Source organism: Vidua chalybeata, chromosome 2 (assembly GCF_026979565.1).
Source record: "Vidua chalybeata isolate OUT-0048 chromosome 2, bVidCha1 merged haplotype, whole genome shotgun sequence".
NCBI classification, from domain to species: Eukaryota; Metazoa; Chordata; class Aves; order Passeriformes; family Viduidae; genus Vidua; species Vidua chalybeata.
In genome coordinates, this window is record NC_071531.1 from 99883858 (window position 1) to 99908061 (window position 24204).

A 24204-nucleotide genomic window follows, 5' to 3' on the forward strand; every position below is an offset into this window, starting at 1 on the left:
GCATCCACTACCCTGCCTTCTGTTCAACCCAAATACAGGCAACATGCAAATATTCCTTGTCAGTAAGAGCAGCTCATTAAATCCTTCCAGAAAAATAGCTGGAGTTCATCAGCCTAATTTCAGACCGAAACCAATGAAAGCTCTTGTGCAACAGGCTGTACAAAAACAGCTGAGAGCTGTAGACTTCTACAGCTATTTTCAAAGAATCTGAGTATCTTTAACTCTTTCAGATTATCTACAGAGCATTTGCAAAGATTATTTATGGAGAATGGGACCTATCGGCTTTGCTTGAAGAAAGAAGAAAACACAAGAACATCAAATTCTGATGCTAGAACTGATCGAGCTGCTTTTTTATCTTGCTAGCTCTTACCAAATCATTTGAACACAGCTCTGTTTGCCTTAAAATATTGTCTGCTACATCACAACACACTAAATACAACATCCAGTAAAACAAAACCAGCATCTACCACCTACTCCAGTTTTGGTGTTGGTTTTGTGAAGAACTCATTGTAAAGCTGGTGTTCATCCTGGCATACATGGACCATAAAGGCACAACCACTTCGTACCTGTATTCACAGAAATACAAATAGTTGATTATTAAATTATTTTCCTTGCATCAGTATCACAAGAGATATTAGAGGCATTATAACTATGTATTATATACTGTGTTGCGATTATTACAGCTATGATTAGACTGAAGGTTTTGTAAAATTCAAAAGCAATGAGATGAACTCTAAGACCATGGACTGAAAAGATATTACTAGCGAAATAAAAGCTCACTGTACAACTTCTGTCGCTTTTTTGTTTCTGAAATTTAAGTAACCACATTTTATGCTTCTTTTTTATCCTCCTCCCTCTGTGAGGTTTGTAACTGTGGCAAGCACATTTCTCTCTCTCTCAGGATTTTTCATTGAGGTGCACAGAGAGAAATGAAAGAGAAAACAATTTCTATTTCTGCTCCTTGTTTTCCTCTTGTGGAATGTGTTTGGAGAATTGTTTACCTAGAGTGAATGCTTGGTTGGATCATGGTGGATTGTTTGGCCCCGATGGCCAGTCGGATCCACCTGTGTCTGGACTCTGGCGAACAGGGTCACAAGTTGTGAGTTAGATATGGTAGTTAGAGAAAGTAGCATGTAGTTTTTAGTATCCTCTTTTATATAGTATATTAATGTATTATAGCATAATTATAATAAAGAAATCATTCAGCCTTCTGAACTGGAGTTAGACATCATCATTCTTCCCATTGGTTTCGCTGACATCTACAACAGTAACAGGGAGGAGTTTTTACAGAAACAAAACATGTATGGCTTGAAAATATTAGTAGAATGTTAATGATTCAAACTCACAGAGAACAGTAACAATTCTGCAAGTAAATGTCTGAATTAAGTAAGTTCATTCTTCCTGGGGGAGAGAGGATTAAAACATAACAAAACCCTCACAACACATGACTACTTTACCTACCAGAGCACAATGATCTCTGTTATTCTGACTGGTTAATTCTGTAACAGTGCTAGCGATACTTGGACCAAGCAAAAGCTCCCGCTGGTCGAGGTAACATTGATGGATTTCATTGAGAACTTGCTGATACCTAGCCAAGAAATTAAAACAGTAACTGCATCCTGAAGATCATTTTCTGGCACACATAAAATGCATTCTAATACCCTCTTTAGGTCTATGTAATTTCAGTTTTTAAAACTTTCTTTTAAACAAATAATGTGTTTAACAGTACCTAAACAAAAGTATTTTCAAAACTTAAAACTGTTGAAGATAAATTATGTTGACATACTCACTCTGGCATTTTTTCAGATCTTTGCTCTACTTGTTCAATAAGAGTCTACTCAAAAAAAAAAAAAAAAAAAAAGAGAAAGAAGTATTATCAGTAAATTACTTTTTTGTAGTAATTGGAAAAGAGTTTGTAGTATTTTTCCACAGATACAATATGCAATCTTTCGACATTCACACTTGCACAATATGCAATCCCTGCATTCACCCTTCATATAAATTCAAGCCTCATTTTCATAACTTCCTTTTTAAAAGTCAGTTACCAGCTACTTACTCTGACTTTGGGAGCAGCTGCTCTGAATTTCACATAGAACAGTGTGAAGGCATTGTCAGAATTTGGCACAGCTGAAGGATCCTGAAAGAAGAGATGAGTAATTGGTTAAAAAGCAAAATACTATATTTGGCTTCTAGTATATAATGGCTAAGATAATTAGGCTCTAAAACAGGGTATTGGTTGTTTATGCTTAAGCTTCCAGTGAAATAGCTCTTTGCCACTTCCCACCAACAAAGGCGTGCTGGTTTCAGAATTTAAAGTCAGATGGAAGAACAAAACCCAACCCAAATGATTCATCCAACAGCCTCTACAGGAAAAGGAACATTTTCAGTAATTATGACATTCTCCATTAGAGACAAAAATTTTCTCTGGACCTGCCAGAGAAGGCAGATTGTTGGTCCTTAATATGTAGTACTAAAATGGAACAAATTTCCCTTTTATCTGCTGGTCCCAAGGCAGAGAAACTAAGTTTCAATTTGCATTCAAGCTCCAACCAGAATATCAAGTTTTGAGGCACCTCCCCCTACAGCTCCCCAGCCCAGCGGGGCAGACAGCTTGAACTTGGACATATTCTAGCACTAACAAAGCAGAGCAGAGACCCAGTTTACACACCAAGCTTTCTTCCCCTTATCCCTACTGAAGTGAGAAAGAAGAGATGGTCCTCTTCAGAAACATGATGGGGACGGGAAAACTCCACCATCCTCACCTCCTATTTTCATCCCTGTGATCAACCTCATCATCTTTCTACAAACATACATCAAAACCTCCACTCACATGTGTGCATCACCAAAGAACATCCAGATATCAGTCCCTTTCCAGTCCTGATAGTCTTGTTCTGTTACAACAGGAAAACTCAACACTTGATCACAACTGAAAAACACTGCTCCAGTACTGCACTTCTAGCAGGAGGAGTCATTTGATGTTTCAAAGTATACAAAATATCCACAAAACCCCCAGGTACATGGGAAGGAAAAGGTCATCCGACTCTTAAAAGACGTATCCTTCCTGACTTAAAACTCCTAATTCAAACCCAGAAATTAGGTTATGCACTTCTTTCTGTAGACATGCTTATTATCAGAGATGTTCAGTTTTGTTAAATTCAGCTCAGTCAGGGCAATCCACTGGCATCAAACCAAGCTATGATACCTTTTTTTTTTAATAAAACCTAGTTTTGTACCAAACACGAAAAACATTCAATGCCACTTAACCACGATCTTCAATCCACGAGTACCCTTTCACAAGTTCCCATGAACACTGCCCAAAATTCCCTTTTTAGGTGTGCCAGTTCTCAATTCCATCATCTTTCAGTTTCACTGATTATCCCTCAAGACACCAAGTTTGCCTGTAACAGAACTGAGCACAAGGTACAAAACAATTATTTGGAGAAAGAATCAAAGTGCATAGGAAGAGACATTCCCCTCTCCCTTCTGCTCTGCCAGAATCTTGCAGCATGAGACTATCAACATTTTAATGAGACCAAAAACCCTCCCTGCTCACATTTATGCCTATATCTCCCTGGAGTGAGGGGAAGTAAACACCTGGACAGGGTGTCTCTTCCTTGGGACATTAGCATCACTGCCAACATTTTAAACTGAAACAAAAAATACTGGCAAAAACTAACAGGAACCTGGAACAGTTGTTATCTGCAGCTACACAAACCACTGCAGAATAAATGAACATTTACATGACCAAGAGCACACAAGAATACTTACTGGAATGTAATACTGAAATGATCACAGTATGAACTCAGAGCTGTGCTTTACAATTACCATCCTTTATAACACTCAGCTCCTGTATACTTTCTTCAAGTATTCCCTTCAATCTCTCTCTGTCTCCAAAGCAACCCACCTCCAAAACAAAACACCACAGTGCCTCTGTGTATCTCCCCCATTTGGCAACAGACCAACAGCCAGTTCAGAGCTCTAGGGCACACTGTGGTTCAGGAAAGCAACTGTCTGGCCATCTGGTGTCTCTAACACAGTCCTTCATCCATCCCCGGCCTTCACCAGCTTACTGCTCACCTACTTAAATTCACCGGCTTCACGTTCTTCAATTTCCATCGTTTTTAATTACTACTTTTAAATCTTTTGGACCACCAGGTCTCTGTCATATTTGGCTGAGTATTGGACAACCTACACAAACACCACAGCACTGACCTATTTTCACAAAAAAACCTGCTGACACATCCCACCTTCAAAAAAATAAAAAGAGAACTGTTTGATGTTATAATAGACAAGTCAGTACAGCTCCACTTCCCACTTACTGGTTCACCTTACCCTTTTCATTAACTGCGTTGTGAGGTTCTGTAGTGTATTCACAGTGTATGTCTTGATAAGGTGCATAGCTTTAGAAAGGCATTGTTTAAACTTTGTCAAATATACAGGATAGTCCTTAAAATTTGGCTGAAAGGAAAAAAAAATCCATTTTAAATAGAAATAGTAAGAGTAAAAAATTTATCAAAACTTAAAATACTCACATAATTAGCTAGCTTGTACAAACTAAAAGCAGTATTTTATAAAACTTAAGCAGAATAATAAGTATATTCAATAAAAATTTCCCACGTTTATAGAGCACCATCCTTAACTTCTTCCTGTATTTGACAGACAAAACTTTTTATAGGGAAAAAAAAAACATTACATAAGTATGAGCATATAGTAGTGACAATTTAACCAAAATGAATACAGAATGACTTACATGTGATGAAATATATGCAATACAATCATCAAGCTTAGCCAGCATGGGAATGAATCCTTCACTGTTCACAGACAGCGTAGGGGAATTCAGTTTCTTTGGAAAACAAGACAAAGCATCATTGTAAGGAACCTAAGCACATTACTTAGTTGGTGACTTAAGTTCAACAGACCGGTACACTTTCATTTTCTAAGACTATTAACAATGAAATACTTACAGTGTTGATATTTTCCAGCTCATTAAAGTAAGAAAGTTTCTGCTGGATGTTTTCAGCCAGGTCAACAAGTTCTGACTATTAAAGAAACAATAAATAAAAGAAAATCATCAACCTAGTAAGTGGCTTAAATATATATGTACACATACATACACATGTGTGTATAAAATTATTAAGCCTCCCACTCAGCTTTCAGCACACACCATTGTTAAATAGCTCCAAGTAACTTGCAACTAATTAAGTACAACAAAAAAAGCAGAATACAGCAGTGCTCTCTTACCAGAGACTGACACATTATTTTCAGTAGTGTATTTAAAATAATATATACAACAGGTTTGGCAGTATCCCACAGACAGTGCTGCATACAAACAGCAGTGCTGCCATCAGTATTACAGAGAATTGTAAAAATCCTGTATCTCAGGACTGGAGTCTTAAAAAGTTGTCTCTTATCCAGTCTGATTATTAAAAAAACCCATTCATTGTATCACTGATGCAGCAGTTCATCAGGAAAAATAAAGTATCTGGGAAATAAGCTCCCAACTTTAAGGATCTTGCATTAAGTGGCTCAAAATACTTCTGCAAGTGATATGAATTATTAATTCCAATACAGTTTGCACTTGTCAGGCATCAGTTACAAAAACTGCCCTCAGCTAACTTTCTTCATTAAAGCATATACTGACACATACTGAATATTTTACTGCAGAGCCTGACACCCCAGTTTCAGGTGAAACACTCACAAAAATTAGGTCCAAAGCAAATGGATGGATTGTTACTACAGCTCACATGTTTTCCCAGCCCAAGAAAAAGATACTTTCATGTAAGATTTCTTAGCAGTTCCCAGTAATCCTTCCATCAAAGATTACCTGCTCTTTCAAAAGCTGTTCACAGGCCTCATGCAGTGTTCCTGTCTTTGTGGACACAAAAAGATACTGTTTTTGCAGTGACTCCAGGTGCTGAAGGGCACTATTCACATCATTCAAGATAGCATCACACTGCTCCTGAAAGCCAGACAAGTAATCCCTCATCTGTCTAGAAAAAAGAGAATCAACAGATAACAGAAGTAAATTTTCTCTTTCTGTATTTGCAAATCCAGCTGCTTGCAGGGACACTGCCACCACTTTTCTCTCTCTAGGAATAAGAGATCACTTGCATCAAGCAAGAGTGATCTGATAAGCATGTTTCATCACCTCAGAAACAACAGAGCTGAAGAGTCTGGAACAGCCACTCCATTTCCCTGACGTTCCTTATAGCAAGCCACCTAGAAAGCAGCAGCTTGCACCACATCTGGTCTGCAGCTTGTGAATACAGTCTAAATGGGCAGCACACAGTGACTTCTGCAAGCAGCTAAATTCTTCCTGCCTTGCTCCCAACAGGGGTGTTAATTTGGGTCTCTTCTACGTCATTTTCGGTTTCCATTTAGAAATTACTTTTTCTCTCCTGAAATAGCTGAAATTATCTAGAGGATTCAAAACTTACTGTGAGGACTGAAAGAGGCTTAGATGAAATAGATCTGGTGTCTAATGTCACCAGATTTGTCCAAGGGTCAATGCAGACAAAAACTCTAAATGATAACTAAATGTTATGTCAAGCATTCAGCTGATCTAAAGCATATTAAAAATTAATTACTGTTGGATGTCAGCTAAAACTTCTGAGTTCTGCTTTACCACTTAAAAAGCTGCAAGTAAAGCAATTCCCTGTATCCATGCGCAACAGGCAAAGAAATTATTTATTTTCCTTCTGCACCTTTGGCCTCCTGCAGACAGTAGCATATTGGCCATCCTACAAACCACTGTGCATCCATGGCACACTTGAGCACCTGTGTGCACCATTATGAACATGTCAACTGACAAAGTGCAACCCTGCTACTCCTTTGAGGTTCTTAATGATCAGATCACAGGATCAGTGCATGCTTCACCCTCTGCTTTTAAGAAAAGCCACGTCCTCAAATGTCAGCACAAAAGAGAAAGAAACAGCCCAAAGAAAAGCAGAGGAAAAACAGAAGAGGGAATACAGCAGCATCTCCTTGTGGCGAAGGGCAAGTTTGTGAAGTCTCAAAACAGAAGCCAGTTTCTATAAAAGCCACGAGCAGATCTAGCTAAGCCATTCAGCCGTACTTCAGATTCCCAAGGAGTAACTGTCAAAGTCAGTGGGAAGGGGTTCTTCTGAGCCTGATGGAAAAGTCAGTTACACAAAAACAGATGAGAATGGCAAGACTCAAAACTAGATTTGAGCAAAGTGTCAAGGAATGCAGGGAATGCAGATATACAATGACAACCACAGCCACTGGTGAGCCAAATGGTGAGAACAGAAATGACCACCAGCCACATCTGCTTACACAGTCTCGCCCTCAGAAGATGCCATTCCAATAGCAGCAGCAATTGAAAAATCATAGGAAAACTCTAGACTGCCTTTGTCTGCAGCCCTGTCTGTAAGCCAAAACTAATTTCCATCTGTGTAAATATACTGAGCAGTTCAGAAGGAAATTTGCATCCTTTTTAACTGCTCTGCCACCTGGGCAACGGCCTTTGGGAGTGAGGCACACAGCCTTGGAAAGCCTCAGCTGCTCCAACACATTCCCCCACTCCCCACCAGCTGAATGTGAACACGTGGTAACATTAATGGACAAGATGAAGTCCTTCAAGAGTGGAACTGCTTATAGTGAAAAGAACTGAGGAAGAGCACGTACCTATACTTGGCACCTTCATCTTGATCCATCTGTGTTTGCACCTGAGCAAACCAGGAGAAGAACTAGAAGAGATTTTATGGTGTGAACAATATAGGTATCCACATGCAATCAATTAAAAAAAATCAAATCTATGATCTATGAAATGAAGATGAGTTTTTGTTAAAAACAGAGCTGTTTCAGAATTCAGTTATTAATCTAGGAAACTAATTCCTCACTGTGGGTCCCTTCCAACTGAAATACTCCATTCTATTCCTTCACTGCATTAAAATGGTAAAAACTGAATTTCATCTGGCTTTATTTGCACAAGAACAAGGGTATCATATTAGATGGTGAGGGTTCTTCTACTTCAAGAGAAACGCCACTTTACTGAAGGGGCGCCTTATTCTCACATTAGATTCCACTCCAAATGCAAAGTACCTGTCACTTCAGAGTTAAGACTTCATTGTTTTCCCCCAAAGTTCCCCCTTCTGCATCTTGAAAACAGCCCAAAAGGTTTAGCAAACCCACCAAAAGCTAAGCGAGACACGCAGAAACTAACAGAATTCTCTGAAGATCCCTGCATCTTGGAGGTCATTCACTTACCTGTTGTGCTGTTTCAATTCTTTCATCCTCCATCCCTAGTGTTGCAAATCCTTTCAAAAGGACATCCTCTGTGGATTCTGGCACCGCAGCTGTCAGCAGCACAGGCAGCGACTGGGACGTCAGGCTGCACAAGTCCTCAATGGGCAGCTGCTCACAAAACACCACAAGTTTTGGTCAGATAACTCACTGAGTTATGGGATTCGTAAGTGCAGCTCAACTATAAAGCTACCCAAAGCAGTAGGATGAGAAAATTACAGGCATCTACTTTTGAAGAAAAAAATGCAATGGACATTTTATCTATCAATATTATAATCACTGAACCATTAAGTTTAGAAAAAACCTCTGAGCTCACTGAATCCAACCATTACACCAACAACTACAACATCCATACATTTAGAAACACCACACAGGAACTGTCAGGTTGTTTTTGCCAGACATTCAAGGAAAATTCAAGACTGCTGCCATAATTTATTCAGAAAACAAAGAATAGCTCTGCTGAACAGGACTTATTCTTTAGCCACAATTATTTTGTTTAAACAAGAAAAACATGGAAAATACTTAAATACTATTTATATCAAATTTTTCCATGTTTTTCTTGTTTAAACAAAATAAAATTGATATAAATTGTATTTAAGTATGACCAGAGACTATTTATTAGCCTATATGGAAGAAATTAATGCAAGAAGAAAAATACTTTTATATACACTTAACTAATATAACACCCTCTTCGATTCCATGATGATGAATTGTATGTTTTCTGAGAACATCAGTAGGGTAAAACCAGAAAACACTGCTTAACTACAAATTGGTATCTATCTAGAAAACAACTTGCTTAGTAAAATATTCCCTGCCTGGTAATATTAGTCTGACAGAAAAAAAGCCATCAGTATTTGAACTACTTGAGAAAAAACAGATTGCCATACATTGTCCAACTTCCACACACCTCTCCACCCTGCCCCCCAAAACAAGGCTGACCCCAGCAGGGCAGCCAGGGTTTCTCTCGTGTCTTAATACAGAGGGAAAGGTGAACCCATCAGAGACAGCTGAGACAACGCTGTCCCAGTTCTCTGAAGAATTCAATGTATTGGCTTTGCTGTTGTCCTCACTGGCAAATAGACAACCTGCCTTGTTGCAAAGCTGGTTTAGATCCATAAGAACACCCTCTGATAGCAGGACATCCTTCTACAATCACTTTGGATGCCTGCCAATATTTACTTTTTGCATTCTGCTCACATAAAAAAAAAAGAAACCAGGAAGGATTAAATGAAACAGGTGCATTTGAGGAAGGAATTGCTTTAGACGTTCCCTTTTGCAGTTCGGAGCTTTCAGACACTTGCTGAGAGCAAGCTTTGTTGATTTTATGGCACTATATCTTACACTACAATCCTGTTTAAATACAAAACCTCTCCTGAAAAGTGCCGTTTAGGAATGCAAGCATTCTGTTCCACCTCCCTTTGCAGACAAGGGAGTGTTCATAAATAATCACCTTATCAGAGTTCAGAATTTTACACCATGGGAGACCATGTCCTCTTTGGTGCTGACAAATTATTGAGCATTTACCCCTATTCCTGGCTTTCCTCAGTTCAATCGAGAGCCTGCAATTCGTACCAGGAAATAACGTTGGCGCCAGCAGCTATGCATTGGAAAGGACCAATTTAAGAGGACCAAGAGAATGAACTCCACGACTAAAGCTCCCAACGTCAGCAGGACAAATGCTGGAGCACTGAGGGAAGCAGCGAGAGCAGCGAAAGCCCGTGGATTCCCAGGGGAAAGCTCCCACCGCTGCCTAACAAACGCGGGCCAGACAGGGCGGGCGGGCGGCATGAGGCTCTGCGGGACGGCTCCCAGAAGAGCGAGCCCCGCCGAGGGAGGGGGGGAGGCCGGGGACGCTGCTGAGGCCCCTAAAGCGCGGGAGCGGCCGCGGCCCCGCAGGCCCAGCCGGTCCGGGCCGTCACCCCCGCCCGCCTGGCGACGTGGCACCGCGGCCGCTCCCGCCCTCGCTCCCGCCTTCCGCCCCTCCGGGCCGGGCAGCGCCGCCGCCTCACCTCGGCAGGCACCGGCAGGTTCTCGGCCGCCGCCTTCAGCTCCAGCACCGAGTCGGTCTGGCGGTCGCTGAGCGGCGCGGTGGGCTGCGGGCGGCGGTCCCAGAGACTGAGGCGGTCCCGCACGTCCCTGCCCGCGGGCGGCGGCTCGGCGGGCGGCGGCTCCTGCATGCTGCCGGCGGCGGGACGGGCGGCCGGGCCGGGACGGGCCGCGAGCGGCGCCCGGAGCGCGGCGGAACGCCGGGAGCGGGGCGGCGCTTCCGGGGGAGGCTCGGAGCGCGCCGCGCCGCGTCGCGTGGCAGCGGCATCATGGGCACGCGGCAGAGAATGCGCCGCGAGGGGCGGCCGGGCGGGACGGCGCCCCCTGGCGCCTGGGAGGACCCACGGGTCACAGAGCGGCCTGGAGAGGCGCGCGGGCGGCCCGGGCCAGCCTGTGACCGAACGGAGCACGGCGCCGAGTGCCACCTCCAGCACCGAGACTGCACCGCTGCCCGAGGCAATTCCAATGTCTAGTGACCCTTTCTGAGAAGAAACTGCCCTAAACCTGCCTTTATGCTGTCATCCTGCCGCTGGTTTCCAGGGAGAAGAGACCAATCGCACCTGGCCGCACTCTCCTTCCAGGCAGTTTTAGAAAGTGCTAAGGTCCCTCCTGAGACTCCTTTTCCCCGGGTTGAACACCTCCGGCTCTCCGGACTTGTGCTCCGGACCCCTCAGCAGCTCCACTGCCCTTTCCCGGACACACTCCAGCACCTCGACATCCTTCCCAACAGAGCACCTGAAATGCGGCCTCACAGGCGGACAGTGACTGCCCCGGGCCAGGGTGCCTCTGGCCTTCTTGGCCACCTGGCACACTCTAGCTCCTAGCTTCAGCGGCGATCCTGAACTACTGGGATCACTGCTTTGTTGCCTTTGGAACTTAGCTGGATTAGAACTGACTGCTGTCTCTGCAGCTTCCCCACAGATTTACTGGTACAGTGCAGTTACTGTCACTCCAAACTGGCAGATTCCTCATGCCCCTTAGGGTTAGCCCATGACACTTCTCCTGTCGCACACAATCTCAAAAAAGCCATTCTGGTTACAAGTGTGATGAACTTACTCCGTTGCTACACAAAACTAGGCTGACTGATTTGTTTCAGACCAAACAGTTTTTGTAAGAGAGGGGGAAATGGTCTTGCTGCTTGAGATATGCCAAAGAACAGCAAAAACCTGTGGTAAGTGCATGTTATTCAGCCATTCACATGAACACAAGGTTTTTACTACAAGCAACTTTAGTATGCCTTGGCTAAATAACCAATAACATGGAACAGTTAGCAACAGCTTTCCTTTGTTAAGCACCTTGAAGTATTTAAAACTTCAAAACTGAAAGCAGTTCTAAGTCATCACACCTTACATTTTAATACTTTTAATAGGCTTGAAAAACATATACTTTGCTTACATAGCATACAAAATTATTTACACTTTTTTTATTAAAGCACAGAAACAGGTGTAAGGGGAAACACTGCACATCAGCATACCCCTATATATAGAAAATGTTTTACCTTAGGAAAGAAAGTGCCTTGTGCATTTAAAAAAAAAATCTATTTGTGAATTCAAAATTAGTAATTTTAAGTGATTATAGCAATTTTGAGATCACAACAAAACTTCTTCAAGTGGAATGCATGAGTCTATCAAAAACGTGTAAAATACTAACACAAGGCCACAAAAATCCAAAGCTATGGATCCTGCTTTGCTGCCCTCTGTAAACACAGAAGATCCATCCTAAGATTTGCATCTCACATACTCCTTTTTCCTGGAATTCAACAGCAGCACTTAAGCTTGATGTAACCGTTGAGTTAAAGGCCCTGAAGTTTTGATATACCTTTAAGCAAAAAGGTAATGTTTGTAGAAGCTGTCGTTGATTTCTACATCAAGTGTTTCCTTGCATGTAACAGCAACTTGAGCATCTTTGGTATATGAAAGTGTTCACTAGTTCCGGACTTGGGTGTCTTTTTAAATGAGGAAAGCAGTCTTTATAGTAGATTCACTTTTGGAGGGGTTGGTTCTTCTCACATAGGCACCCACATGACAGAGCCTGACTGCTCAGTGTAAAACAGCCAGTAACCAATAGCTCTTCCCAAGGATGGGAGAGGCATGGAAAGTTTCTCTGCAAGATCAGCAGATGGGCATGAACTTGTTTGAACTTCATTCTTACTAGCAATTTCCATATGAATATGTTGAAGAAACACTTATGCTGAAATCAAAAATTATACATGGAAGAAAAAAAAAGAACTTTCTTCAAGCTATGCAAAACTGTCAACTGTAGCAACCACACTTGCTAATGAAGCTGGATTATTCCCAGAAAATTATGCAGACATCTCAGGACTTAAAACACAGGAAAGCTTCAAAACCAGAAACAGATTTTGTACTGCAGTAGTTATTTTGCCAACCTGAAAGCCAGCAAAGATGTCTTGTGACATTTCCAGTTAATTGGAAGCTTTAAGCTATTACATTTAAATTGTATACATTTCTGAAAGCAAGAAAAGCCCAACTCCTCGGTTCTGCTTGTCTTCCCTTACAGAAATACTTTTTTCCTTCACAGAAATATTTTTCTTTTCCTTCCTTTATGGAAACACATAAGAAAAAAACTTGTTCTTTGACTCTTATAAAACACTATGCTTTGAGACTCAGATGCACAAAGTTGCATTGCGGATCTTTACATTCAAGAACATTGGAACAGTTGACAGAAGGTATTCCACCATGTTTGGTTCAGTCTGAAAAACAGTGCATATCATCCACAAACCATGGTTACAGGAGCCAGTTTGCCTTGAAATCACTTCCAGGTTCTTCTCATTCAGTCTTGCAGTGACCTCTTCCTTTGGCCAGGAGCTCAGACAATAAAGAGCAAACACTCAAGACAGCTTGCACATTGCTCTAAACTCGGACAGTACATTAACAGAATTCTGTACACAGCTCAGCATGTCAGGCATCCAATTTCTTCAGCTGCTCATATGTCAGAAAGAACTGGCACAGCTGATTAAGGAAAACTGTTTCCTGTTCGTGCCGTGAAAAACGGTCACTTTACTACTGAAGGTTAGCTGCATCTGTGTACAACCGTGTTCCACTCCTTGTTCCTTTCTGTGCCATGCTGCAGGTTGGCCACATTTTCACACAATACTAGGCAGAACAATGAAACTTGCTTAAAGGCTGGTGATACAAAATACTTTCCCATCCGCCTTCCTCAGGGTGTTAAACCCAAGACTGAGGAGGCAGGACAATACTGCAAAAACCCTTAAGAGTTTTTAATCACTTAGCTTTGATGGGCTAAAGAAGGTTTGTTTATCGTAAAAAACATTTCTATCAACATACTTCCCAGGGATCTGATCAAGTGGCTCTTGAAACAAAGCCAAAATTGCGAGACTAAGATAAACAAAAAGATTGCATCAGTAACTGCCAACAGTTTCCCCAGCTCTGGAAATAGCCCCCATTCCTAATTCACCTGGTCAGCTTCGATTAAAATTGGGCTAATAACAAAGGAAATGGACAGGTATGAAATTGGAAGAACAGAAAATTACTTTGCAAGACCATATTTTAGTATTGACTCTGTGTGAATCACAAATTCAATCTTACTGGAAGCAGACTAAAAAAAACACCTGTCAACTGCACAATTTTCCATTCATAAAAAAAAAGGACTATCTGTGCTGATATGACACTTCCCACACTGAGTAATTCTGTAAAAAACAACACTTGCTGTTGTATGGCTAACTTAGTAGTTTTGCACACCTATGGAAAGGATACAATGATATTCCAAGGACCAAGTCTTAACCAGTTTGGCCAAAATCCTTTATACAGAGCAAAAAAGCCTTCATTCCTCCATGTCTAGGAAAAAAAAAAAAAAACAAGAACACACATAATTTTTTTTTAGTGAGAAATCTAGACAGCATCTCAGCTAACAAGACTGTACCAGACAAGGTTACATTACTAAGCCACCCCCTTAATTTAAATTTATTGTCTGCCAGGACAAAGAAATACATTTCATTAGATGCAAACTTGCAGTCCACATTTGGCAGCCCCTTGAAATTTGCTGCATATAAACCTGTAGTTAACATTTGGCATTCCCTTGAAATATTTCAGTTTGTTTTATGGACCTCAAAAAATTTCACTGGACAATGTGATTTGGACTGTTCAGTCAACAGTTGGACAGCAACAGCTGACCAACAGCTGTTCATCCATTCTTCTCCATGTGAAAGGCCATCATGGTCCCACCTCATGCCAAAGTCAGAGACTTCAGAAACCAAATCAAAGTAATCAAAACCAGAGGCTGGCCTTGCCTCTGGCTGTACTAGGCTTTCCATTATGCAGTAAGCAACATAGCAAACCATCTGTTTCAGAAGATCTTGTTCTTCAAGGACCAACCTAGGAAATTATCATTTCCTGTCAGCCTGACATAGTATAAAGTTGAGCAAGAGAGAGTGCTGCCAAGAGCCTTCCTCTCCTCATCCAAGCACCCAAATAAAGTAAGGTCTGGCAGCAGACACTAACTTTCTTCCTGCCTTTCTGTGAAGACAGTAGATACTTTTCACACTTGAGTGCATTACTGACAGCATAGTCCTTTTAAATATTATGGCAAAAAGCATATCTAAGTTATTAGGGAAAACAGAACAATTTTGAGCTCCACAGCAAAACCATTGGTTGGTGGCAGCAGTCTCTATTTATGATGACACTTGAACTACTTACCTGTAACAAGCAATCCAAAGTGCCCTTGTAGGCTGTGTCCCCCCCAAGATTTTGGCTTTTCTGATTCATCATGCGTGTTCTTACAACATCAACTGGGTTGGATGCAAGGGCTCCAGCTAACCCACAAAGAAAACTGGAACTAGTAAAAGAAGGGTTTAATGAAACCTGATCTACCACACAGATGTACAAGAATTTCCCCTTCCCAGGAAACACATAGTAATAGTGACTGTTTAATACTTTTACTAAAAAATTTAAATCAGCTAGTGGATGTGAAAAGTTACTTTTCATTTACTATAAAAAACATAATTTTGAAAATTTGCTATAGAGTCCTTATATACATTATGCTTGAAAAGATGTTCGTGCCCCAGGGAATAATATTTGACTGTAAATTTCTTCTAACCTCAGTTTGCGCAGTTGAATGATTCAGACCACCCACAAAATAATTTTCCACATTTCAAAAGAAAGCTAAATCCAAATGCTAAATAAAATTAGCTTCCATGCTACCATTTAAGATGCTGTTACACAAAAAATTATAAACACAGTCATATATGTACACACCTAGACAGATGATAGAAAAAAACCAAAATACTCCTCTTCCCTGTAGCACAAACTAACTGATCATGAGCTATACAACCAGTTACACAAACTTACAGGAAATGAGTATATACTGTATCCCCCATATGTCCAGACATAATTATGTGCTTCTTGGTAAGGTCATACACTGGCAGCTCTACTCCAACAACAATAGCAGCTCTCTGTGCTGTCAATGATACTCCCTGGCAAAAGAAAGGACATAGTTGAAGTTTAAAGTTAACCTTTGTGCACTGTTAGAAAAGCCAAGCTCTTATAATACAAAGCAAAACAAATGTGTTAAGATCATTGCAAATTCAAATATAGCTAATTAGTACAAGCCTTAGATGTATGTGCTCCAAACCCACAAATTTGAAATAACATAAATCACTTCACACAGAATGGCAACTTCAGATCCTTTAAGTTATTTTTTATCTCTGCCTAAGATCTCAATTCTTGCATCAACAGTCAGCTAAAACCTCAAAACCAGTGTTCCTTTGCTGCTAGCTGAAAAACTGACAAAGTAAGGATCTCCATTTTTCTGTTCATCCTCAAGAAAATTTGTGAGAAAAGCACACTAATAGAAAAACATTCCTATTTTCCAGCTGTTTCAAAACCATTGTCCATTTTGGCTCTTCAGTTGTTTATACAGTCATTGACTATAACTGGCCCAAGAGACAACCTGTAAGACTGACTATGACAGTTCCTGAGCTAGAAGGGATGCTCAGCAGCTCCTTTGCTTCCAAATATTCTTTAGCATATATTTTAAAACAGACAGAACATACAGATTGAGAGGTGTAATGCAAAGGGTTGTTGAACTATTCCTAGAGCCAGTCACCCTAATTGAACCCTACATTTGTTCTCCCTCTCCTAAGTGGCAGCTAATCCTCACACACAAGGCTGGCTGTAACCCTTCACCAAAAAGCACTGAGATACCAGCAGTGAAGCAGTCATGACAAATGACAGACATTACAGCCTCCGTATTTCAGCTGAGAACACTGTAGGAATACATGGCATTCAATTGAATAAGGAAGTGTAGCTGAAGTGCAAGATACAGTTCAAAAAAAACTTGCCTTCCATAATCCTTTAGTGCCTTCCTTTTGGTAGATCTGTATGAAGTTGCCCATCATTCCTCCTTGAATTGTTCTACCTTGAGCTTGCATTCTGATCTGAGATTCATTTGAAGATACAAATAAAAGATAAATACAACCAAAAAAATAATATAACTAGATTCAACTATTAAGTTACAACTGCAAGTAGTAAAGCCAGTTTCTCTTTGAGTATAAAAGCAAGAGCTGACATTACCACAACTATAGTGCAATCTTTTGCCTTAACTATCCAAATGCAGCTGCTAATTTTGAAGTAGTATGTGGTAGAATTCTTAGCTGCATTAAGTCACTTCTATTTCTGTATGGGTACACTGCTCCATTTAGATAAGACTGGCAGATGGGTTCTGCAGGATGCCCTTTACAGTGTTCTCACAGGAACATGTTGAAATGAAAGGTTAAAAAGATTAAAGTTTCAGCAACTGAGAACCATGGTCTTCAACCCTTTAGATTTAGAAGAACATTCTTCGGAACCTGTCAGGGTAACTTTTGTATACAAGTTGTCAACAAGTGACTTGGTAAGTGGACATAATTTTAGGAAGTAACTAATTGAAGTCACATTTGAAATACAAGCTTATGTTTGAAATGTCACTACATAACCTCAGTAGCACTATGAAGGATTAAGCTTTTTAGTAGTTTCAGAACATAGTTTTCTTGACTTTCTTTTCATAAGGAGAAGCTGTGTAAGTCACAAGCTCCAGTTTTATAAGATAAATACCATCAACCCCTTCAAGTAACTAACTGTGATTAAGCTAACAGATTCTTAAAGAGATGGTTGTTTCACTAATTCACTTCAAATGACTGCTGCTGGAAAGCTATTTCTTTGGAATATAGGTTTGCAAAGCCTCTCTACAGTGTTAATGAACCATACAATACAAGTAGCATTCACTGGAACTCTTGCTCTGAACTGATCTTCACCTATTTTGAGCTCTAGAAACATGCAAGTGTAATAGTGTTACCAAGAAGTACTGATGAAATATGCATTGTGGCTTCCACACAAACACCACAGCAAAGTTATTCTCCCTTCACATTCAGAAACATGTGGATCTAACTGCCTTTCCAGCCTTCACCTTCCTTATGCATACTTCCAAATTATTAGTATGGACCAGAAGGGGTTCCAAGAATTTGGGATGTTACTGATTCTTTAGAAGTTAAGAGATGAGAATAAACAGGGTTACAAAACAAAGCCTATATTCATCAGGAGACTGTTTTTACTTCAGGAGAGAACAAAAACTAAGAAGACAAGCTCTACACAGTTACCTTTAAGACATCGGTAGGGTTGGCAATAGATGACGAGATTACTCCCGAAAGAATGCCACACAGAACATTCATCATGAGGGTTTCATCTGTTTCACAAACAAAGAGTTCAGCTGCAGATTTACAAAGCTTAAGATGCATTAGGACAAAATGATGCCTCCCCTCATTTAACCAGAGAATGCCAGTTACAGAACCCATAAAGCCTGCTCTGATGCGTTACCCTTGCTGACTAATTTTGTTGTAACTGGTATAAGGAATTTCTTCTTGGTAGACTTGTTCAAATGCTACAGTAAGATACCAAATGGAAACAATCAGCTTCAAGCAAATCAGTCCTCAAATAGAAAATAACCACTCACCTTCTGGACGCTCAACAAACATTCTTTTCAAGCTCTGGTAAGTGCCTATTTTTATAGTTCCATATGAAGCTTGTCGTAGCATTGCAGGTGCAATCCTGTAAAAACAAGCAGCAATAATGTTTATGCTCAGAGTCTCAAAAACTCATCAGAAAGTTCTTCCTAGTGCAGAGATATCTAACAAAGAAAGGTTTGTTAATTTAAATCAATTATTTAAACTCACTATAAACAAAATAAGCTTTGGAGCTTTTTACATTTTGGTTTTTGGTTTTTTTTAATATAGCCTGCAAGAACATGAATGGACTGTGAGGGAATTATTACTATTAGACCATGGTTCAACTTGTAATCTATAAAATAGCTGGCAATGTCTGAAATGTAGTTCCCCCACCATCCTGCATGCTTTGAAGAAAAGTGTGCTCATTTATAGACAAAGGTAAATCCAGTTTTAACTCTGACACATGGAACATCCATAGCAGCACTGTAGAGAATAACCTTATGCTTAGGTATTTTTTTTTTCATGTAGGTTTTGTTGTTCAAGGGTTTTTTTTTTTAAACATGAAATGCTATGGCAGTGTGCAGCAATGAAGGTATGAAATCTGGGTCTTCCAACTTCCAGATTAAGGCTAGCCAAACACCTTGTAATTCTGAAACTGAAAAATTCACATACAATGGGCTTATACTTTTATAATCAGAATGTTCATAAGCCATTGCTGAAACTCAGTTAATCTTACCCAGAATATAAGGCTTTCAACCCTTCTTCTCTGCATATTCTGACCAGCGCATGCACCATTCCACGGTAGCGGATCTCTTTATATTTGGCATCATTAACTTGACCTTGAACCTGGAGACGCGTTTTGGTCAGATCAATGGGGAAAGTACCTTAAAGGAAAATCAGTGAGAAAATTAATGAAGTACCTACCTAACCAAAGACAACAGAACATCATACAAGAAACAGCAACATTTATTATATATCATAATATATAAAAGTACTCCCATGGGAAAGAAGCCTTTCTTACCAAGACTTTCTTTTAAAGCAGTGATTCACATTCTATCACCTTGTTTATTCTGAAGGCCTGTCAGAGGCCCTGCCTACCTCCTGTGTTCACATTCACTATATTTTCAGGCAATACTGCCTGAAAATACTTGCCTTATTGTAAGCAGCCACACTGAACAGGACTTTGCAATCCCAATCAAGCACTGAGTTTGCACATGTATTCTACCAACACCTTTGAAGAGGACGTCACTGAAGGCAAATTCTTTAGGACATGCTATACAGATTCTGGCCTAGTATCTGTAAAAGCAATAGCAGCAGTACCTACTTCTGTTACTGCTTTCCTGTAGCCTACTTTTGTGTTATGTTCAATTCATATTCTCCATGCTCCCCTTATGAAAGGGTTCAGACACTGTATCCATCCAGGAAAAGGACCACCTCAACATTCCATACTTGCCTAAGATGTCCCTGCTTAAAGAAGAGGGGTTGGACCAGATCTTCCAACCCAAACTACTCTATAAAAACAAAATAGTAGTTTTAAGTGTAATTTTATACTGCATCTACTTTACTAGACAGGCCTTTCATGCAAGCCCACCACATGCCCAGCCATATCTTGCTACAATGAAAATCCATATTTCCTTTATTTTCATATACATGCATTTCAGATACAACTTTACAAAGATGTTGATATTTAAGGTTTGCCTTTAGAGGAGGCCTAAAACATTAGATGCACTGTCTCACTACAGCAATTATTTTGTGTTGCTCACTATTGAATTTAAGTGCTCAAATCTAAGCAACCACTTACATTCAAGAAAAGATTATTTAAACTGCAATATAGATATTCAGTAAAGCTAAGAGAAAAATCTACAAATTAAGAGCATAACTGGTCTACTGCAGCAAAGCAGAAGCTGTATCTACTTATGACCACTGTCTAGGAATCAATCAAACACCAAATAATAAAACGCAGAGGCAAAATATGTACAGAAAACAAGACTCACTAGGGATGAGCGTTTACAGACGCAAGTGTTCTGACATTTCAACAGAGATAAGAGCAACTCCTCAATCAGCATTAAGCAAAAAACTCTATGCTGCAGACCACCATATACCACCGTGTCACCAGCAGCATGGAACCAGACTTGTTTTACATGGATACCATCCAAGTAAAGAAAATCATGTCAACAGTTAAAGCAAATATTTACCACATTCTGCAGTGATTGATGCTAAACCTCCATAGATAAAAGGCTTCCAGTTCAATGTTGACATTATTGGTTCCTCTTTCTGTAAAAGAGGAAGATTTAACACTACTGTAAGTATATGTCATAAATACATGCTAACACTTAGTAAAAACTTTGTGCCTGGCCCAATTAAAATGGGCCTTTCAAAGATGAGTAAAGAGTAAAAAAAAAAAAAAAAAACCACATTTAATATATTTGACAATCAGAAGAAAGACAGGAATACCACAGAAAGGCATCTGGGTTCAACCACACTCTCCTCACCATGAAAGGTTAAAGCAGGTTGTCTCCCAGGCATACTGTTAAGGAGCACTGCAGTGAATAGCCTCCAAAGATTTTTTACTAAGCTGAACTAGTCTGACTACATCCTGCAGCCATTACAGAATTTCCTTTTTTCCAGTTACCAACATTATTTAGCATGAGCTAAGCTGGTACACTTGGACAGAATACAGGTGCATACACCATTTTGCTTCCATTCAGACCCATTTCTGCTACCAGTGTTCACAACATTCATTCTTGAATGTTACATGAAAATTGTGTCAGTTAGTGAATTTGACAAAGTAACCACAATTTATAATTAACTATAGCATATGCTTTACAAGATGTTGAAGTAATCCAGTTGTATTAGAAAAGAGATAAGAACTTCAAAACCAAACTAGTCCAGCTAACACAAGATTGTCCTTCCTAAAAGCAAGCACGTTTCTCAACAGCTTATTTTTCCCCTTTCTCACAATATAAATAGTTTTTATTCCCCATTTTCTATAATATCCCTCTAAACATTGCATTCTACAGTTATTTTTGCCAATTAATTTTAGGGGAAATTTGTACTTGAAAATACTTCCCTCGGCACTCACACTCCCTGTTATTCTTAACTGCTTTATCACCTGTAGTGTCTAACTGGAAAATATCACAAATACACCCATTACTTGGCCCAGCCTTTTGTATAGCCGAACCTTCTTTAGTCACTTCCTCTAGAAATGCCAATAACCCAGCACCTAAATGAATTTTCAGAGTTGCCAACACTCAGCAGGCCTGAACACTTTCTGCAGCTCTAGTTTTCTTTTTATCATCTTTATTTCATGATGAGTTACCCAAGTCTTCTGACACACAAGAAAAAGAAAGAAGCTAAAATCACAAAATTTCACATAACACCTATGTGCACAGAAATCAATCTTATTCTTTAGACTACTGCAAAGAACATCATTTAAAAAAAAAAAAAAAAAAAGGACAAGGCAACTAAGGCCACCCCACTATACTGCCAAAAGGACTGCAGTACAGAGGTCTGGACACACAGGCTTAGACCATGCCAGCTTTTCAATACAAAGGAGGCAGAGCTACATGGATACGACACTGTATCAGAGGGAGGCCAGTTCCAGCTCCAAGTTCCTCACAATCCTGTTCTGCCCTGATTAATGGCAGATCATTTACTTAACAGAAACAAAGCCAAGCTCAGTTTGCCCACTAGCTGCTACACACCTGATCTTTATTTCTGAGAAACTCATCAAAACTGATAGTTAAGCCCCCCCCCAGCATATTAAAACAAGCTTCCATCTATCACAAATACCATAACGCTAATAAAATGAAAATAGAGCCTTTTTCTGTTTGTTTCATATTTCACTCTGCTTAGTCAATGAAGGCTACTCACTTTTTCTATGTAATGCTGAGCATGGTCAAATAAAGTTTTCAATTTGCACACAGATTTACAAGTATTAGTTGAAGCTTTAATATATAAATAGGATACCCTAATGCAAAAATTTTATAGCACACTCTTCCTTTGACAGATCCCAAGGTGAAGGTCAAGGTCTGTACATCTGAAATGCTTTCAAGTCTCATCTCCTGCCAGTATGCTAAACTAACCATATGAATCTTTCAACTTCTAACCTCCAGCCCTCTTCTTCAAGACTTCCATACTTTAGTAAAAAGTATGAAGAAGAAAAAGATAAAGCAAAGAGGGAGAGTTTTTCTCAGAAAAAAAAAAAAATCAAAAACACACACCAGCCAGTAATTTCGCCCCATGACTTCAGGTGTCTCATTTCCCGCTTCTACTCCAAATGCTTGGTTTGCTTCCTAGTCAAAACTTCTTCCCTATATCAATAAAAACATTAAGTGTCTCCTCAGAACAAATCTGTATCAGTTGAGTGAGTGGCAAACTACTTAAAAAGAGAATCCAGCCATCATTATAGAAAAAAATAAGGTCTCCACTTCTACTAGAAAGATACTGTCTTTACAAAATATATGTTGCCGTACTCTGAACATCAACGATGACAGAGGGGATACTCGACCCTAAAGAATATCAGGTTTAATTAATACAGAGATTCATCCACACACTTTCTGCAGTGGTCAGAAGAGAATCTTCTTTCTTTTAACCACAGCATGACTGGACTAAACCCAAAAGCCTAGGTTTCATGAAAGAACAAATCACTTAAAAAGCTTGATATTTCCCCGCCGGGGAACAGGCTTGAAAAGTCCCACATCAAATTATATATTGGTTGAACACATCGCTATCGTATTAAGCACACAGTACACTCGAGCTTAATGCAGTTTTAACTATTTAAAACAGATTCGGGTCTAGGGTGGCAACAACAACTACTACTACGACTACTAAAGAAGAAAAATGGTCTCCCACCCTCCAAGACCTGAGGGCAACAGCAGCTGCCACCTCCCCACTCACCACCGAGCCCTGCCCGACCCCCGCATCCAGACACGCCGACCCCGCTGCTCCCAAATCCCAGCGCCGCTCCCCGCGGCCACGGCGGCTTTTGGGGAACGCGGGGCTCCGCCCCGGGGCGGGCTGGCCCGAGGGGCTGAGCCAGGAGCGGGATGTGGAAGGGGTGGATGCAAAGCCGTAGTTGGTTTGAAGGGGGCGCTGAGCCGGCTGTAATTATCCGAGGAAAAGATTAACCACGCTGACCTTGCAGCCAGAGGTCTCCCCTTGCCGCAGGCCTTGAAGGGCTGCTGGGCTGGGGGGCAGGCCGGCATTTTCCATTAGCATTCCTGCCCCAGGAGAACGGAGCGGCTGTGTCGGGTGTTTCAGCGGTCCCCGGTTAACGAGCAGGTCACTCGGCCCTTAGAGTTTCTCCTCTCCATTATCTATAAGGGCATTGATTTTGCCCCTCGGTTTACGATCCTATGAGCGCCAGCGACACCGCAGCAGTACCCGGGCTGAGCTTTCCTGAAGCAGCACAGGGACCTTTATCTACCTGCTGTGTGGAGGAACAGAAAGGGGCAGGGTGGGCTTAAATAGCTACTTTGCTGTTTAAAATACCCACTTCAATATTTTTGGCAGAACGGTTACACGAGTGATTCAGTAGTTGTAGTAGTATTACACAGTTCTGTGCCATTTTAACTATGTTTCTTTGCATTACCATGGCAGAAATCATGGATTCAGTGTATATGTTTATGTTGCTTTGTTCACACACATCCAGTGCCCGTCCAGAAGGAAAGGGGCTGTCCACAAGGGCAGGTCTCAGCTGCTGTACAGGTGGCAGTGACCAGTGCGTGAAGACTGGATGAGAACCAGAACTAGTCTGGTCCGGAGCCCAGGGCTCACTGTGAAATGGCTGGGATCAGCTCCTTTGCTGCCTCTAAAGGCAGAGTGTTCTGGCAACTCGGTGCTTTCTGTTTCTGACTGAAGAGCTGCCAGGAGTGCTTGTAGGGACCTACCCCCACGGTGCAGCCCTTCTGCCACTGTCAGTCCACTGCCTTGCAGGC

General features: G+C 40.7%; 2 protein-coding genes across 8 annotated transcripts in view; both read right to left on the minus strand.

Annotated features, from left to right (window-relative positions):
- The window catches only part of COG3 (component of oligomeric golgi complex 3), a 31599-nt gene extending 21143 nt beyond the window's left edge, over window positions 1-10456 (minus strand). For 2 of the 6 annotated variants that reach the window (XR_008429271.1, XM_053935063.1), the window contains exons 1-11: window positions 10275-10456; window positions 8230-8376; window positions 7648-7709; window positions 5825-5990; window positions 4965-5039; window positions 4751-4843; window positions 4333-4458; window positions 2057-2137; window positions 1791-1834; window positions 1462-1588; window positions 475-566 (exon numbers count right to left, since the gene is read on the minus strand). Coding sequence is in view for 5 of the 6 variants with exons in the window: in XM_053935063.1 (XP_053791038.1) it covers window positions 475-566; window positions 1462-1588; window positions 1791-1834; window positions 2057-2137; window positions 4333-4458; window positions 4751-4843; window positions 4965-5039; window positions 5825-5990; window positions 7648-7709; window positions 8230-8376; window positions 10275-10442 (1181 nt within the window). In the remaining variant the exon portion in view is untranslated. Of the gene's footprint in view, window positions 1-474; window positions 567-1461; window positions 1589-1790; window positions 1835-2056; window positions 2138-4332; window positions 4459-4750; window positions 4844-4964; window positions 5040-5824; window positions 5991-7647; window positions 7710-8229; window positions 8377-9837; window positions 9922-10274 lie in introns of those variants that run through there. The other 4 variants (XM_053935064.1, XM_053935065.1, XM_053935066.1 and 1 more) reach the window with 4 other exon arrangements.
- A 1201-nt stretch (window positions 10457-11657) lies between these two features.
- SLC25A30 (solute carrier family 25 member 30) lies at window positions 11658-23201 on the minus strand. 2 transcript variants are annotated; one of them, XM_053936100.1, is made up of 10 exons: window positions 23165-23201; window positions 20461-20539; window positions 19002-19149; window positions 18274-18368; window positions 17921-18006; window positions 16628-16723; window positions 15636-15760; window positions 14985-15123; window positions 14046-14126; window positions 11658-13271 (listed from the first exon to the last, which is right to left on the minus strand). In XM_053936100.1, the coding sequence occupies exons 2-10, from the start codon at window positions 20522-20524 to the stop codon at window positions 13230-13232; spliced, it is 876 nt and encodes a 291-aa protein (XP_053792075.1). In that variant the 5' UTR covers window positions 20525-20539; window positions 23165-23201; the 3' UTR covers window positions 11658-13229. The 2 variants fall into 2 exon arrangements, with proteins under 2 accessions (XP_053792075.1, XP_053792074.1); XM_053936099.1 differs by lacking the exon at window positions 23165-23201 and adding an exon at window positions 22489-22554.
- Between the last annotated feature and the right edge of the window lie 1003 nt (window positions 23202-24204).